This window comes from Danio aesculapii, chromosome 14 (genome assembly GCF_903798145.1).
Source record: "Danio aesculapii chromosome 14, fDanAes4.1, whole genome shotgun sequence".
Lineage (NCBI taxonomy): Eukaryota > Metazoa > Chordata > Actinopteri > Cypriniformes > Danionidae > Danio > Danio aesculapii.
In genome coordinates, this window is record NC_079448.1 from 8830871 (window position 1) to 8850157 (window position 19287).

General features: G+C 38.6%; 1 protein-coding gene across 2 annotated transcripts in view; it reads right to left on the reverse strand.

The window, feature by feature from the left end:
- Window positions 1-19287, reverse strand: part of stox2b (storkhead box 2b) — a 144186-nt gene that overhangs the window by 62342 nt on the left and 62557 nt on the right. The window contains exon 1 of one of the 2 annotated variants that reach the window (XM_056471790.1): window positions 11188-12745. The exons of the other annotated variant lie outside the window; for it this stretch is intronic. Coding sequence (XP_056327765.1) covers window positions 11188-11353 — 166 coding nt within the window. The 5' untranslated portion in view covers window positions 11354-12745. Of the gene's footprint in view, window positions 1-11187; window positions 12746-19287 lie in introns of those variants that run through there. 2 annotated transcript variants of the gene reach the window in all.

Here is a 19287-nt window from a genome sequence, read left to right on the forward strand (position 1 = left end):
TTAAACCCACAAAAGGCCTTCTCAATCTTTAGTGGAGTCCAAAAGTTTTGTGAGAACAGAAAAATTTCGAATCATTTCAAATTAGGGGTGTAACAGATCTTTACGAATTACAACCCACAGTTTGGAACGCACCTGACCCGTAGATTATTAATAATTTTTAACTTGTAGATTAATCCAACATTTGTAATGATCGTTTTTGAATGCTCTTTGTTTGTTTTCTGGTGCTCCGCGCATTTCCTTCCAGACTCTTAGAGAGACTCTTTGGATGCTATGAAAAGGAGCACTTCTCTTGCCATCTTATTGGATAGAAACTCCTGAGGATTGGCAGGTTACTAAGAGCTGTCGTGTAATGTAACTCAAAATCACATGTATGAAAGCATTTTGGCTTTCCTGTAGAATATAATGATGTCGGAAGTTGTGGTGGCAACTGATTTGGTTTCTAAAGGTGTTTTCTGCGACTACTTCAGACTGCTGAGCGAATCACTGGTACAAACCTTCCTACTCCTCAAGAACTGTACTTATCCAGAGCAAAAGGGCTGCCAAAATCACTCTGGACCCCTCACACCCAGCACACTGCCTCTTTGAACTTTTACCTTCTGGTCGACGCTACAGAGCACTGCGCACCAGAACAGCCCGACACAGAAACAGTTTCTTCCCTCAGGCAATCCATCTCATGAACACTTGATGATAATAATTGTGGAACCAACATCACTACTTGCTTTACACTTTTATACACATCTACACTTATTTAACAACACACTTTACATGCCAATTTGCACATAACTGCACATATAACGTTGTATATAGTAATACACTTGTCAATTTGTATATTTGCACTCACTACTTACTTCTATTTTTTAGAATATATTTATTATCTGTTTTTGTCCTGTCTCTGTAATCCTGATGCACTAGAAGCTCTTTCACCAAAGCATGTTCTCCCTGTGTTCTCGTTGGTTTCCTCCGGGTGCTCCGGTTTCCCCCACAGTCCAAAGACATGCGGTACAGGTGAATTGGGTAAGCTAAATTGTCCGTAGTGTATGAGTGTGAATAAGTGTGTATGGATGTTTCCCAGAGATGGGTAGCAGCTGGAAATGCATCTGCTGTGTAAAACATGTGCTGAATAAGTTGGTGGTTCATTCCGATGTGGCGACCCCAGATTAATAAAGGAACTAAGCTGAAAAGAAAATTAACGAATGAATGAAGTATTCAATATTCAGCTGGTTATTTCTTGATTTTTATTTTTCTGTCTGTAATCAAAAGTTACAGAAGTCTAGCAGAAATGTTTTTTTGTAAATGGAAAGCAAATGAAATTTGTCTCCTCCCTTTTTTGCTGATTCAAAAAATGGTCCGATCCGTGACCCAAAAACTGTGGTGTGATCCAAGACGTGAGATTTGTGAGCGTTTACATCACTATTTTTAAACCATTACACTCTTTAAATCTTTATTCATGAATTCTTTTAAACAGATTTCAACACATCTAACACATAAAATTAAATATTTAATAAAAAAAAAAGTTATTTTAATATGAAGAAAGCAAAGTGTTTACTTTAAGAGTAAAAAAGTGAATATTGAAAAGTAGTGGTGGGCCGTTATCAGCGTTAACATGCTGCGTTAACACAAGACTCTTATCGCGTGATGAAAAAAAAAAAAAATAATAAAAATCGCCGTTAATCTATTCTCAAAGTTGGGTTGAAAGCTGGGTCTATTCTACGCAAGCTATGATGACTTTCACTTTGATATTTTAGCACGGATGTATACCTGACCAGTGAGCCGTCTGACAAAAAGTGCCCTTCTGAATCAAATCAGCAGGATGCCCTTCTGGATCTTTCACTTACTTCGAAGACACTACTAACTACGTATACATGGACATCTGTAATCTAGTTATTTGCCTTAATAGACAATAATTTAATTAAGGTGTTTACAAGAAGTGCTTTCATATAAGAGTTTCCTGTAATTTTGGGTGACTTTAACTGCGGTTCGGCAGTTTCACTTTAACTCATGAACATTTCATTCATGCCCCCGTGACAAACTGGGGTATTAAACGCAAATAAGGAGTAAGGACTGATGAGAGTGTTATGGAATTTAATAACGCACGCCAAATGGAAAGAAAAATACTTCCGCATTTCGGATTTTCTGCATTTTGGAAACCGGGGATGCGCCACCTGGCTTGAGAAACCCGTTCTCAAAGACCTATATTTAGTCATTATTTGGGTAGCTTACATATTCTGAATGCGACAGAATTCAAATGAGCCATTGTAATCTGTAATGTAGAATCTAAATTACAATGAGATTAATCTAGATTAAAAAAATGTATCTATGCCCACTTATAATTAAAAGTCAAAGTATAGGTGAGATAATACTCCATACATATACTAAACTGTCATTTATGAAGATTATGAAAAAATATGAACAAAAAAACAAAAAAGAATACAAAAACAATATTCTGATTTAGACAAATAACTACAACATTACAAGTATGGTATGGAGTGAAGCTGATTAGATGTTAGTTTTGGTATTTCTTGAAGCAATTTTTTAAGACCACTGTAGAGGTTGATAAGGGTAACTGGTCAATTGCAGTTACATGCTTCCCTGACATCTAAGCTTTCTTCCAAATGGAAAATCACCCAACTATTATTTGGTATTCCCTGAACTCCAGGAGCAGCTGTTATTTATTTTAGAGCTGTTACATGACGCTACGCCCAGTATGACACCAGTATGAACCAGATTAGATGTAATGACTGTATATGATCAGTAAAAGTAAAGTCTGATTGCAGAATTAAGGAGTCTTTCAAGATAAAAAAAAAAGTCTGTTAGCTATTTAGAAGAAATTTTCGACAATCATTCATCTCCAGCTTTAGATGCATGTTGTGTAGTTGGTACTACATTTTGTATGTGACTATTTTTGTCTCGACCACAACACTAAGAGCGAAAAGAGTCTAAGAGTCAAAGACTAAGAGTCTTAAGTTGCATGTATTGTTTTGAACATCATAGTAAAATATTATTCACTGTCATCATGGCTAAGATAAAATGAATCAGTTATTAAAACTATTATGTTTAGAAATGTATTGAAAAAAATCTTCTCTCCGTTAAACAGAAATTGGGGAAAAAATAAACTAGGCTAATAATTCAGGGTGGCTAATAAATCTGACTTCAACTGTAAATATACAGTATGTGTGTGTGCAGAATCTCAAAGACTATAGACGTGTAGTGGTTTCAATCACATTAAAAGTCTCCATTTCAGGCTAAAAGATATGATGGCTTTTCCGAAATTAGCAATGCACAAATCTTTCCTTACTGCAGCACTTTCTTTTCTCCTCCAGGAGACTGAAAATGTATTACTTTCGCCTCAGATTCATTACACATTTGAAACCGATGCTGACTTCCCTAACATTACTTTCTTAATGACTCTGGGAACTCCTCCAGAAAACCCCCTATAGTCAGTCGGTGCAATTTTGTGCTGAGCGATAGCCAGGTAAGATAACAATAAATCTCTCTCCCAACTCACCCATGACAGAATTTAAGTTCCCTATAATTGTTTTCTCGTCTGAGAAAGCACTAAAGCGGGGGAACAAAGTTTTCAGACACCGGAAAACTTGATTGGACTAACACAGAAGAGCTAGTCAAAACAATCAAAAAGGAACATCTACAAGCCTTGTCCCATTAGCACGACCTGATTAGCACGTAGATGTTGAATACAACGGTTTTCCCACTTGAATTAGCAGTCCACGCTATATGTGTTCAGAAATTCAGAGGAATAATGAAAGGCAAGTAGCACATGGTCAAGTTAAGCATTAATTGTAAAGCCAAATTTAAACAATGTGGATTATTGTTGGAACTTTACTAATGTTTTCGCCTTTCCACCCCCAACTAGCGCTCGTCCATGACAAAAGCAGGCCACAAGTCAGGAGGTTTGTACAATCCGCAAGCTCACTCGACCGGCAGCACACCGCCACCACACTAAAAATATCACATAAGCCATGTGAGGAATTCACAGTCATTTGTTTTTCCTGTGGGTTTTAAACCAATACCGCCAAGCAAACGCTTCCAACATTTGTTTGAAGAAGTACAGTACTAGATACTGTAGTAATGATGGTTTATTAGCTTTCCTATGTGATTGAAACCATCCCACAATAAAAGTTTTACACTACAAAACATCTTTGTGTAATGTGTAAGAAATAAATTCAAGATTTGACAGATTTGCTTTGTCAAGATGATCAATGATTAACAATGTACTTTTGTAGTCCTCTTTAAGTTTCCATTCCCTTAATTAGTTCATGCATTAAAGGGATAGTTCACACTCAAAAATGAACATTTACTCACTATTTACTCTACCTCAAGTGATTGCAGATATTTATCAGTTTCTTCTGTTGAACACTAAAGAAGATGTTCTGAACTAAGCTGAAAGCCATTGACTTCCATAGTATAGGTAAAACAAATATTATGGAAGCCAATGGTTACTGGTTTCCAACATTCTTCAAAATATCTTCTTTTGTGTGCAACGTAAGAAAGAAAGTCAAGCGGTAGTCGTTTGGCTAGAGCGGCAGTTAGGCCTGCGCCACTTCTGCTAACAACCATATAACTTTTTTAGGGTCATTTATTAATTTAACTTAATACCAACCTCACCTAACGAGACTGCACAATGCTTACAGCAAGTTTATTCTTGGTTTAATTTCGGAGACCACCTCTTTGAGATCATCCTCCATGTTCAGGAGTGGCCTGTATTTATTCCCTGTGTATTTATCCAATGGTGTAGTGGTTAGTGCGTTGACACATGTTCGCGGCGACCTGAGTTTGATTCCCGCCTCGAGGACCTATGCCGATCCTTCCCTTCTCTCTGCACCCCACACTTTCCTGTCATAACGCTCTACTGTCCTGTACATTAAAGGTGAAAACCCCGAAAAAATTATTATTTAAAAAAATAAAAATAAGTAAAAACCAATCTGCTGGAACTGACGCTATTGCCTTGTGGTTAATCGAACCTACAGTAAATTACCCCAGGGGTTGCAACCAAATAAAAAAAATCTATATTAAAAAATAAATCTAAAGGATGACAACTTTTCATTTGCATGTTGTTTTTTTATGTAAATATTTAACTATTACTATTTTTGCCATCTGTGCATATCCAAAATGCGCATTAAAATAGTTCGATGGAAACATAGCTATTGTCTCACGACCCTCACATTGGGAACTACTGGATTAAACTAACATGAGATAATCCATCAAAATTCGCTTGATCTATTGACATGTAAGAGGTCAGATACAACAGTACAACCCTGTTAAACCCCAGTTAAAAAGCAGTTTTGATCCGATGTCTAAGTTTTCATTTAATATCGATTACTGTTATATAACATAAGAACAAAAAATGCACTTAAGATGGGAAGGAGCAGCTGTTTTCCATGTTTCTTTCTGACTACAGAAATCATTAACCACCCAAAATGCCTCTTCAACATAAACCAATAGCAGACCTCACAACCAAAAACAAATGCCATTCCTTTGATATCATTTACGAGAACTCTCGGAATAATGACTACTTTATGTCCCCGCATTGAAGATTCACTGGGTTTTAAGTAGCTGTACAGTACAATCAAGTTGAGATTCACAAGGCCTATATTTCAAGAGAAAGGCGTACAACAAAACCTCCCGCTAGCAAGTAAAGCGGTCCCACACACGGAATCACATGCTAGTGCTTTGTGCCCCAAATGAGACCCAATCTCCACAATGACCCCCATTATTTAACCTTTGACACCAAATGTTGCTAGGAAACATCAAGTGTTCTCAAACCAATGCGGTTCACTCATAACCCTTCAGTTTTAACTATAGGCCGCTGGAAGATATGGAAACAGATTAAACTAAACTAAACCAATGCGGTTCACTCATAACCATTCAGTTTTAACTATAGGCCGCTGGAAGATATGGAAACAGATTAAACTAACTCTCGATCTCCCAAATACTTATTTGTATTGCCCAATAAGTTCAAATCCAGCCTTTATTCCTGGAACTCAAGACAAAACATTTTCACATTGGAAAGAAAAAGGATTAGTACATATAAAAGACTTATATGTTGATAATAAATTTGGGTCATTTAGTCAGTTAAAATCAAAATATGATCTTCAATCCTGAGTTTTTTTTAGATATTTACAAATAAGGCATTTTACTAGGAAAATTTTCCTGGTTTTGAAAATATAACCATACACCAGACACTTGAAAATAAAACAAAACACGACCCAATAGAAAAAGGTACTATCTCTTTTTTATTACTTATTATTAGATAAGATTAATTCAAACACTGACAAAATTAGGAAAGAGTGGGAGAAGGAGCTTAAAGCCTGGTTAATACTTGACGCATCCGCTAGTTCGCTTGAGTGCGCGCGGTGAATGTGATGTCATCACGGAGTGTGCGGAGGATCGCTTTGGGTGCGCGTGACATGATTTCGGCTGGTAGAGCGCATAGTTTTTTTTGAGACTCGAGTGAACAGACTGCATAGCAGCGTGTTTGATTCCGCGTTCTTCAATCCTCTGATTGTTTTTTTAGATATTTACAAATAAGGGATTTTACTAGGAAAATTTTCCTGGTTTTGAAAATATAACCATACACCAGACACTTGAAAATATAACAAAACACGACCCAATACAAAAACATACTGTCTCTTTTTATTACTTATTATTAGATAAGATGAATTCATACACTGACAAAATTAGGAAAGAGTGGGAGAAGGAGCTTAAAGCCTGGTTAATACTTGACGCATCTGGTAGTTCGCTTGAGTGAGCGCGGCGAATGTGATGTCATCGCGGAGTTTGCGGAGGATCGCTTTGGTGGCGCGTGACATAATATTCGGCTGGTAGAGCGCATAGTTTTTTTTGAGACTCGAGTGAACAGACCGCACGGCACCGCATTTGATTTCGCGTTCTTCAATCCTCTGATTTTTTTTTTAGATATTTACAAATAAGGGATTTTACTAGGAAAATTTTCCTGGCTTTGAAAATATAACCATACACCAGACACTTGAAAATATAACAAAACACGACCCAATACAAAAAGGTACTGTCTCTTTTTTATTACTTATTATTAGATAAGATTAATTCAAACACTGACAAAATTAGGAAAGAGTGGGAGAAGGAGCTTAAAGCCTGGTTTATACTTGACACGTCCGCTAGTTCGCTTGAGTGCGCGCGGCGAATGTGACGTCATCGTAGAGTTAGCACGAGTCTTTTTTTTAGACTCGAGTTGTTTAGTTGAATATGAAACACTTTGAAGAGATTTTGTCTGAAACAGGTACACATGTACAGACATCTTTATGATCCGTGATCATAGAGATAACCAGATGATCAATAACTCTTGGCTAGAAATTGCAACAGCCGTGGGAAAGGAGGAAAGATTTTGTTAAAAGGTTTGGAAAACCTAAGGGATACGTTTGTTAAAGCCAAAAGAGGCCATGGCAAAAGTGAAGACCCGGGTACACAATTACAGAAATATGTTTTTCCACTATTCATAGGTTTAACACTGATGTATATATTACAGTTTTGAATTTAAAACAATTAAATAATTACAAAACTATATTTAAGGAACAAATTATTTCTTTGATAACTGAAAAGGAATATTTGAACTTATCGGTTTACAATATACCGATGCCTTGTTTTTCTAGGCTTTATTGGTGATAATGGTCAGGAATGTTAGACCATTATTGCCTTTTTAGCATAAGTAGAAAACAGAAACTAGACAGTAGTGTGTCAATTGTGTCAAGAATAGTGGTGACAGTAGTGTGTCAAATCTGTATTTTTTAGTAAGTGTGCTTTTTTTGCTTTCATTCTTGCCACAATAAAAAATATATTTGTTGAGCGACCCATGTTTTGTAGTCATTATTATTTTAATACACTTTAATAGGTAAAACTGACCTTGATATGAACAAAAGCAAGCAAGTTTGATTAAAAAAATTGAAAGGTTATACAAATCCTTATAATCATTCAAATAATTTATAAAAAATATAAAATAATTCGTTTAAAAATATTAAATGATATTAATGATATGATGTAGTTCCAGAAACTTCCTACTTTTCAGTTTCTTTTGACCGCCCCCTGTCATTTTAAAGAATACAACGGCAAACGTGGCAAGTATAAAAGCCTCGTCTGTTTCACAAGGTGCGCACGCAGTCAGCTGAGGTGCGCGATGCGACGCTAGGCGAAAATATAAATCCAGCTTAATACAGAGATATCAGATGAGTCTGGGAAGATTGTGTTTCCAAAATTCATGATTGCTCTATCACAGACTGATTCAATTTAAAGTTATCCACAGACTTCATTATTCAAAAGTAAAATTACATAAGATTTTCCCAAATGTTTCCTTATTGTGCAACAAATGTAAAAAAAAAAGAACAAGGACAAAATCGCTCACTGATCTTGACTTTTGTAGCTTTAATAAAGAAACAAATCAAGTTTAATTCTTACGGTGAAGACTGCGTTTAAAAGCACAGATTTTTTCCAATTGTATATTATTATACAGTTTTTTTTACATTTCTATAATAAATGTTAATAAATATGATCAACTTTGTTTTTTTACTTTGTCCCTTTCTGCTTTGGTAGAGAATTGGGAAATCTGACTTACTTTGAAATGTATTGGTGTAATAGTGTAGAAAAAAATCTTGTGCATGTGGTAGATCCAATGAAGTCACATTCCCTATGCCAGACGTTCTCAACCTCGGTCCTGAAGGTCCGGTGTTCTGCAGATTTTAGCCACAACCCCAATCAGGCACACCTGGGCTAGCTAATCAAGCTCCTACTAGGCTTTCTAAAAGCATCCATGCAGGTGTGTTGAGGCAAGTGGGACCTAAAATCTGCGGGACACTGGCCCTCCAGGACCGAGTCTGAGAACCCCTGCCCTACAGCATACCCTGATGTGGGCCCAGGTGCACATCTCTCAAAATATGTAACTACACATCGTGATGACACAAAGAGCAAGATCTGTGATTGGTCAGCTAGATAGCAGTGATGAGTATGGGCGGGGCCGAAGGCTGTGGGGGTGGAGCGAGGCTGGTGGCATGAGTGTCAAATCCCATAGAAGAGCTTGGGTTGGATACTTGTTTTGTGTTGACTGTATAATTTAAGTTGTCAAACAGTTCTTCAGTTTTTGCCTCTTTCTTCCCTAAATTAGTGTGAGATTGAGCTACTTCTACAGTAGCACTGCACTCAACACAACAAATGCAACACAATGGAACGTAGAAACCCACCACCTACTATGGTTTTGCAAGTACTATTGATCGCAAAACAAAGCTATGAGCAATGTGTTTAAGCAATCACTTAATGCAGGGCTATAAATCAGCCTTAAATTTGAGATCATGCTCCAACCATTCGTTCAGACATTTTCCTTCTGCTTTGTCCCTTCATTCATCAGGGGTCACCACAGCGGAATGAACTGCCAACTTATCCAGCATATGTTTTATACTGCAAACGCCCTTCCAGCTGCAACCCAGTACTGGGGAACACCCATACACACTCATTCACACACATACACTACGACCAATTTAGTTTATTCAATTTACCTATAGCACATGTCTTTGGACTGTGGGGGAAACCAGAGCACCCGGAGGAAACAACGGAGGGCAAACTCCACACTGAAATGCCAACTGGCCCAGCCTAGACTCAAACCAGCGACCTTCTTGCTGTGAAGTGTAGTGCTACCCACTGAGCCACTGGGTCGCCATATGCTTAAACCAAAGAAGCGCAATTAACACCAGGTAACTTTACATTAGGCTCAAGTTTCCTTTAGTTGTTGCCTCACAAAACTTCTATTCCTGGACTTTGTCAGTAAGACCGCTGGATGTAGACTATACTAAACCTGGGATGGGGTAATCCTTGGTCATCACCTCTTAATTCTCTCGTTAGTGCAGAGGAGAGCAGCTGCAACAAGACGTTCTGGCACAGCCACAATAAGAGTATTTATTTTTATAGGAGCACTCTGTTATTTCAGGCCTTGAGCTTGGGTCTGGGATCTCTCGGCAGTGATTTGGTTTAATGACATGCAATGGGGGAACCTTAATTAGCAGATCAAAATATGAGCTGCAGTTTATCCTGTTATATTCCCATCAGGGTTTGAACACATCAAGTAGGCTATCCCAAAACAAATGTGTAATTGACGAAGCCTAAATATTCAACATCACAGGTGTCAAACTCAGATCCTGGAGGGCCGCAGGTCTGCACAATGTAGTTCCAACCCTGCTTAAACACACCTGATCAAACTAATTGAGTCCTAAGGTAAGTGTAAATGTGTTGGAACTAAACTGTGCAGGGCAGCGGCCATACAAGAATTGAGTTTGACTCCCCTGTTCTATATCTCCCCTAGGACAGGTCTCAGCACATACACCATATCAAATAGCAAACAAGCAAGTATAGATCAAAAAGGGATGTGCAAAACTACAGATTTGCATAAACACCTTGTCGGTGCCACCTGAAAAGCTTCTTTAGTTCTGACCAACAAACTTCTCACATCTTTTTGTCATTTACATAAAATTTCCATTTGTTTTACCGACATCTGTGTTTATTTCCTGAATGAGGATTTTGCTAAATATCACAGAGAGAAATTGTTCACCGACAAACCAGAATGATTTATATTCAATGCAAAAGAGTCAACAATTATAAACTAGAATGATTTATGTGCAATGCAAAGTCAACAATTTCTAAACTTCCCTGACTTTCCGAAGTCTGGAAATCACAACATTAAAACTCCCGGTGGAAGCACTGATTGTGTAATTAGGCTGATTTAGGTCCACAAGACCCTGATCAGAACCATTTCTTAAGAGACACGCTCTTGTTCAGAAGCAGTTGAACTGAGTGCAAGGGAAGGTATTGCCAACCATATATGTCCTTCTACTAAATAAAACCATCTGAAGCCTGAAAAAAATCCTTGAAATAATTTACAGCTTTTTTTAAACCCTGGACTGACCACTCAACACAGGCACCAGACGCAACAAAACTCTTGCACACACAATAGCGTGTTCAGACAGTGTGGGGCGAATGCTAAAAATAGCTGACCTGCATCTGTAATGCGACCGACATTATCATCTCATGGCTCTTGATCTGGTGAGAGCCACCCGTTCATTTCTGAATTATTTGGCGATTGCGTTTAAATACAAATTCACACATAAACGGATTCAAAAAGTGTCACTATTACCAAGTAAAGTGTAAAGAACGACTAACCTGTTATAAAGAATCCTCTAGGAGAGTGAGAGATGAAGTGTTTAGGGTAATGCTTGTGAAGCCGGTAGTCTTTCTCGCTCCTTGACCGGGTGTGCTCAGAGACCCGATCCGAGAATTCAGAACTGGGCCAGGCCCTACGCAGATTAGTGCTCCGTGTCTTTTTCATGATGAGCCCCAGACGAACAGATCCGGCTCTAATATCCCACCACAACGATCACACTTCTGACATGGCGGGATGCCGTCTCTATCCACAGAAGTGCAGGGAAATGCACTCAATCACAGATGCTCAGCTTGTAATGTGGTTCCCTTGCGAATGGTTTTGAGTTCTCCTGATCCTGAATCCGTCATTTGCAAATGCATCCAGCGACGCATCACTGTTCTTCGCACCTGATCCCAGCTTATAGTTTCTGGCTTGATAACAAGAGTCAAATACGCACGCTACTCTCACATGCTCACCGATCGCAGCGGCATGTGGTAGATGGAAGATGAGGAGGTGTGTGGGAGTGTGGAGGGAGGAAGGGTATGAGGGGGCTCATGTGGGAGAGATGGAAGGAGGGGATTTCAGAGGGGTCAGAGTGGGGGGCTGCAGGGTTTTCGCACCGTGAGAAGAACCCGAGATTCAGACAAAAGATCAATTCAAACTTAGTTTCACTCCACTAGTGCAGACAAAAGAGACCCCCAGAAACAAATTAGACTGAAGACCAGGAACCACAACGGAGACAAAGTCTTAGGCGGTTGTCTTCGTGTGCAGGGCAGGGGTCCTTCAACCGTGCAGAAATGACAAGCAGGAAAAAGAATACAAGTGAGGAAGACGAGATCCAAGTCCTTCTCCTTTTATCATTCAAATTCAATCCTGGAAAGTCTGATTAAAGGAAGTTGTTAAGAAAAACACACGTCACCCCGAGAATTGAAGACTAAGGATTTCTGATGGACTCACAATTTGGGATGAAGATAAACAATGATCCAAGTGTCCAGAAGCGAACGCACGGTAAACAAGTCTTCTAGTCAATCTTCAGGATTTGTTGTCTGACTTGCCTCTTACTCCACCACGCTCTCGTAAATGCTCGTCTCGAGGCTGGTGCATATGGCTCGTGCTTTCGGCAGATTATTTGAGGAGCTGTCCGTCTTCAGACTTGTTGATCCAGTCAGGGTGCGCTTCTTGCCATTAAACCTTCAGGGCTTTCTCTTGCTGTCTTTCTTTTTCTGGCAGTTTGCCCAGCCTATAGAAACACTCTGCTTTATTTACATACGCTGCCTAGCAAGCTCCCCAGACAGTCAAACCGTCACAGTAAAGAGCGTGTGAGAAATGAGGACGAGGAGTCCCTTATCTGCAAGAGACGAATGACAAAAGAGTGGAGGCTTGCAGTGCCTCTTCCAATAGAACTTATTTTCTCTCTGCTTTTTTTCCTCCATCAAAAATCCCTCCTTCCTTCAGGCAGAGTCATTCACAATTCCCACTCGCTCTCGTCAGTTCAGGCACCAGCTGCAAGAGAAATTCCACTGGAATGCAATTAAAGATATTCCTTCACGGCACTTCGAGCGGGAAAAAAAGGGGGTTCGGGGAGTAGCGTGGAACGGTGAATGGAGATCTTTCCCTCCCTTCTCCCTGGCTCTGTCACGCTGTCATCCCTCCCCACCTCTCCTGACAGGAGCGCAATTGCGCAGCTGTTTAAGAACACAGCCAATCACTCCATGGCACCAGACAGAGAGAGAACGTGACAGGATTTCTGTCTCTTATGTGCACCATGAATACCGTAGTTATAGCAATACAAAAAGCACAATGCCAGACATTTCAGAGTGAATATTCTTATCTCTAAATTCTAACCAATTCTTGCCAATATCCAATGCATGAACTACAATAATTGCTTAACAGCTGTGTTAACAAGATATTGGTCAAATTCAAGATATCCCATTTTGGTGTTTGCATCAAATTTTACTTATATAAAACTTATATAAACTTGCATAAAACTTGAAATAAATCAATATTTTTGTTTTACTAAGGTAACACAAATTTCCCACTTTGCATTTTATGTACATTCATAAGAAATTATCATCTACATTAACCCCTGATGCTAATGATCACACCGGTGTGATCAGTCTAGGTTGATCCCTGGACTATATGATCACGTGATCAGCTGAAAAATTCAAATCTGCTTTTCCCACGATGGCACACACTGAGCTAGAAAAAGACGCAGCTTATCAATGTTTTTAAATAACATTTATTTCAGGTTTCAGGCATTTAAATACAAGGAAAGGAATACTATTTATGGTTTTTAAATGATGGAGACGCCAATAATAATTATTTTTAGATATAAATAGATGATGTGATTTATTCATATCAGGTTGTAATCAGCCACCTACTTGTACTTGTATTACTTGTGTTCATGTATTTTGAGATAAGTTGATGAAATAGCGTGTTGTAAATCCAGCAGCTCTAATCTCTTTAGTGCACGGCGTGTCCACCTCTGGTCATAGATCAAATAATATGATCATTATTAAGCTGTTTATATGACAAAATACATATCAGAGCAGGGGCCTCAAACTTAAATTGGCAGGGGGCCATTTCAGTGACTGACAATTCATAGGAGGGCCATTTTAACATTCAAGCACAAGAAAAAAGTGAAAACCTGACATAATCGATGCATTTTAGGACAACAGACATGACGTTTATATTTCAAGCATTACCTCTCACCAGTGATAATGCAAATCAGTACGTTTATCGCCTCACACAGCTGCTGAAATATATCTGTGGTTGTTGTGTCTATGGCCGAGCATTAGACACACACTCAGTCATTCTTGTCCAGACTGTATGCAGTCAAAACTCTAGCTTTTTTTTCTTGTAGTACACATTGAAGGGGTAGTTTAAATAGCTATGAAAATACTACAAATAATAGGCATAATAACTATTATGTTAAGGTAACTTAAAGTGACTTTACTGGCAATTGTTCTTCTCAATATCTTTCTTTTTTTTTTTTGTAAAACTAACAACAAAGAGAGGAAAATCCCATTAACTTTATAAAGTTTAATTCAACCAGTTGTACAATTTTACTAATGTACATAGTTTTTATGTAACTCTCAATACGCATATGAGAAAAATTAATAAATGAGACCATTTGAATCGAATATTAGCAAAATTATCATATTTGTTACACCACCAGCATAACGTGTAAGCCATGAAGTGTTTGTACAACAATACAAGTGGTAAAAAACTGAAAATAATCAAACAACGCTTGAATATTTACAAAAATAGAGCTTTAGTAAAAATAGAGCACTTATGCACATATGTTTAAATGTTTAAATCAGCCCCAGAATTAAAACGAATGTGTGTTACTCTCGACCGTACGCTGATCGAAAATGAAAGTAAAACTAATCTAAATGCAGTACCATACAGTAAATGTCGACTAGGTGGTGGTTCAAAACCACAAGTGGCTAGACGCGACTGTACAATGATTGTGGTTCAAAAATATGTTTTGGCGGGCCAAATCCCGTTATATTTTTGACGTATGTTGCGGGCCTGAGGGAGGAGGAGGGCGGTACGGCAGTTAAAGAGTCAGAATATTGGATATTTCACAATATATTTAGGAAGTTTGTCAATAAACGCAGAAAGAACTATTTGCAAAAATCAGGGTTGTGGTGTCACTTGATAAAACAGATGTGTGCATCTTTAAAGAAAGTCTTTATCTTGTCCACGGATGTCACAAAATGTCATCTGGCAACAAACTATCAGTAGTCGGAGCTAAACGGGCAGTGACGTACTGTAGAAGCATGCATTGCTCTTTAAGGTCTCAAAACTCAGGGCTTCTGGTAGTACCTAGAATAGCAAAGTCGAGTAAAGGAGGTCGAGCCTTCTAATTTATAGCTCCTAAACTCTGGAATAGCCTTCCTGATAACGTCCGAGGCTCAGACACACTCTCCCAATTCAAAACTAGATTAAAGACCTATCTGTTCAGTAAAGCATACACTTAGTGCACCACTTAGGGGGCTTCCACACAGGTTATGCATCTTGTTGATATACACTGTGAACATCAGCTACGCTAATTATTTTCTTTATTCTCCATTTACACCTGGGGATACTCTTCCCGAGGCCCTCAGACTATGCAGAGTCACTGATTCGATCCAAGACCAACGACGAGATGATCCCAAGGTTTTTTATATCCTGGACCTGGCCGAATCCTGAGCAGCTACTGTGATAGTCATGGAAGAGTGGAGAACATGAGACTGATTCCTGTGACGCTCCAGAGACAGATGAGTCTTCGCTGAGGCCAGCTTCCAGCCTCCGCCACTGAGACTGCAGCTCTGCACAAGACATTTGGCCAGCGGAGAAATTAAAATGGTCGTGCCCAACTGAGCCTGGTTTCTCTCAAGGTTTTTTTTCTTCACTTCCGCCTTTAGTGAAGTTTTTTTTCCCTCTCCGCTGTCGCCACTGGCTTGCATGGTTCGGGATCTGTAGAGCTGCGCATCGTTGGATTTGCTCTTCAGTATTTGGACTCTCAGTAGTGAATATCAAACCACACTGAACTGAGCTAAACTGAACTGAACTTAAACACTACAAACTGAACTACACTGTTCCTATTTACTGTTACCTTTTATGTGAAGCTGCTTTGACACAATCTACATTGTATAAGAGCTGTACAAATAAAGGTGAATTGAATTGAATTGCTCATCTTCTAAAGCAACATTTAAACAGGCACTCCTAAAGATGTCGTGTGCGTGCGAAGAAGCTCTTTCATTTCGTCCTGTATAATTTGGCTCTAGTTTTCAACAAACTGTATTTAACAAGGCTGCTCTGTCTCTCAGCCTCATTGGCCTCCTCAGGGCAGATCATTAATCAGAGGGAGGACTCCCTTCTCTGTCCGGCCAAACGAGCAGCGAAAAACTAATGTTTTTCCAATAAGCCACAGATCAAAGGTCACCCGTCTATAATAAAGCAGACTTCCACCATCTTTCTCATTAATTTCAACAAACTGTGCCCGCAGCCTGCTGCTAAATAAATTGACATCAGCTGAAGGGAAACAAAAAGACAATTCTTAATGATTCAATGAATGGAACAATTAATTGTGAACTTTTAATGATGACCTAAACAATTTCTTTTAAGCCTTCGAACTGGTTTGCTTGAGCACTGATGCTTTGCAGGCAGAGGGTGTAGGGTTTCCGAGCGCTTAATGGAACACTACAGAGTCATGGAGAGCAGAAACCTGCTGTAGGTCAATTTCAACCTTGGCTCTCTAGTGCAGACTTTGCAGGAGTCTTGGCAAATCTAGTTTACAACTTTCCATGAGGTCTGGATAGTTTTCGAGGAAGACAACGCATCTACTGTAGCTAGTTTTATCTACTTGGAAGCAAAGCATGGAGCTAGCAACACCAAGGTCATGGGTTCCATTCCCAGGGAATGGATATGTCGAATGCACTACTTAGTCCCTTTCTCAAGTCTTTATTTACAAAGCACAATTAAAAACAACTATAGTAGACTGATGTGCTGTACAATCTATTATAAACACAATATATAAAGTAAACAACGTCACAAATCATATAGGCCACAGTAAAGAGATACTTTGATTTAAAAATATGTAATGCTGGTGCAGTTCTAAAATGTATTAGTAATGGCTCAAAAGTTAAGATGTTTACATTAGTTTAGATATGGCAAATTAATTAATACATTTTAAATTAATCAATTTTAACTTTGGAACAGTTAACAAAATACGGTTGGCAGACCTAGCAGATTGGCAGAGTTCTTTTCATATAATATTCACACAACAACAACCCCCTTCAATCACTACATTTTCTTCAGCTTAGTCCCTTTATTCATCAGGGGTCACCACGGAGAAATGAACCACTAACTTATCCAGCATATGTTTTACACAGCGGATGCCCTTCCAGCGGCAACCCTGTGCTGGGAAACAGCCATATACAATCATTCACAAACATACACTACGGCCAATTTAGTTTATTCAATTTCCCCTTTCCCACATGTCTTTGGACTGTGGGGGAAACCGGAGACTCAAGCCGGGACTCAAACCAGCGACTTTCTTGCTGTGAGGTGACAATGCTAACCACTGAGCCACCATGTCGCCCCCACAACAACTCCATGTAAACATTGAAAAAACAAGCAGAAGCATGTTAAAGACCTAGTCTAAGGCATACTGGGAGCCAATGTAAAGACATTAACAGGAGTAATATGTTCATATTTAGGAGCACCTCTTAAAAGACATACAGCTGCATTTGTAATCTATATATTGAAGAACTGCTAGTTCTTAAATAGAGATAATTCAAATAATCAGTTCTAGAAGAGAGTAAAGCAACCCAGGCTCATTCTGAAAACGTACCGCTATATACATTTCTGGAGAGCGCCAACTAAGCCCCAGGAGCCACTTTTTTTTGTAGTTTTTGTTTTTGAGAATCCAACAGAGCGCCTGCTGTTCTCACGTAAATCCATCAGAGGCTGTCGACTGACTGAATGACCCTTTCAAAAATGTCATCCAATATTGATTAAGTAAAGTCTATTTTGTTCCTCAAAAAGCTATTAAAAAAGTCATTATTAACAGCAATATTATTACACTTTTTGTTTTTTTTTCACAAAATAAATCATTGGTCAGTGTTCAGAAAATAGTTTATTATGTTTTCTATTGTTTGCAGTATGTTTACGAAGTCTGAAAAGCAGCATAATATACTAACTGTACTTAATATATAAAAAATAGTAAAGGGGCCAATATAGAGCCTTGAGGGACACAAGTTAGGAGTACCTCACCTGAATGATATCATCCAATATTGATTGTGTAAAGTCTATTTTGTTCCTCAAAAAGCTATTAAAAAGTTATTATTAACAGAAAATACTGTTACAGTTTTTGTTGTTTTTCACAAAATTAATCCTTGGTCAGTGTTCAGAAACATTTTATTATATTTCCTATTGTTTGCAGTGTGTTTAAAAAGTCTGAAAAGCAGCTTTACATACTAACTGTACTTAATTTATGAAAAAATAGTAAAGGGGCCAATATAGAGCCTTGGGGGACACCACAAGTTAGGAGTACCTCACCTGAATAATATCATCCAATATTGATTGAGTAAAGTGTGTGATGTTCCTCAAAATGCATTCATAAAGTTGAAAAGTTATTATTAACAGCAATATTATTACAGTTTTTGTTGTTTTTCACTAAATAAATCATTGGTCAGTGTTCAGAAACATTTTATTATGTTTCCTATTGTTTGCAGTGTGTTTAAAAAGTCTGAAAAGCAGCATAATATACTAACTGTGCTTAATATATAACGAAAACAGTAAAGGGGCCATTATAGAGCCTTGGAGGACATCACAAGTTAGGGGTACCATGAATAATATCATCCAATATTGATCGAGTAACATCTATTTTGTTCTTCTGATGCCCAGAACTTTCTCTAACCAAGCAACCAAGACCTCATGGTAAACCATATCAAAGCATCAGCAAAAAGCAAACATGTAAATGTATCTTTCAGATGCCTGTAAGCATTTGCATTTAACATTCTCTGACCAATTGCAACCCATCAACGCCAATTGCTGACTCAACCAATAAAAATGCTTCACTGCCTGGCCATTTTGGCATGAATACACCATCGGAAAACCCTCTACTGTCATTTCATGCCTTGCAAATCCTTAACGATTCATTCCTCCATGGCCCTCCGTGTCTGGTAATCTCCAGACCGGGTCACAGTGCCAACTCTCTGGGTCTGAGTTCACATTTCTTGGGTCTGTTGAGGCTCATATTTCTGGTTGTGTTATGTCAGGTCCGCCAGTGATGACAGGAATGCAGACGAGGGCCCATGTCTTTCCTTCCAGAGAAAGCTGACAGCATGACCCTTACTGGGATTTAGTGAAGTGTAGCACAACACAAGGGTGATGGGTCTGAGGAGGCGGAGTCTTAAAACAACAGCCTGGCGAAATGATAATTGATTATGAAAATAATAACAATAGTAAGAATTAAGCACATTTGCTGATGTCCATGCAGTCATCTATTACTGTGATATTTGAAATCGCCATTCTTTTTTTTTTGAGAGAATGCTGAGAAGAACAAGAATGCTTTGAATTGATCTACCTTAAATTGATCTACAAAATTTGACATAGTTATAATACAT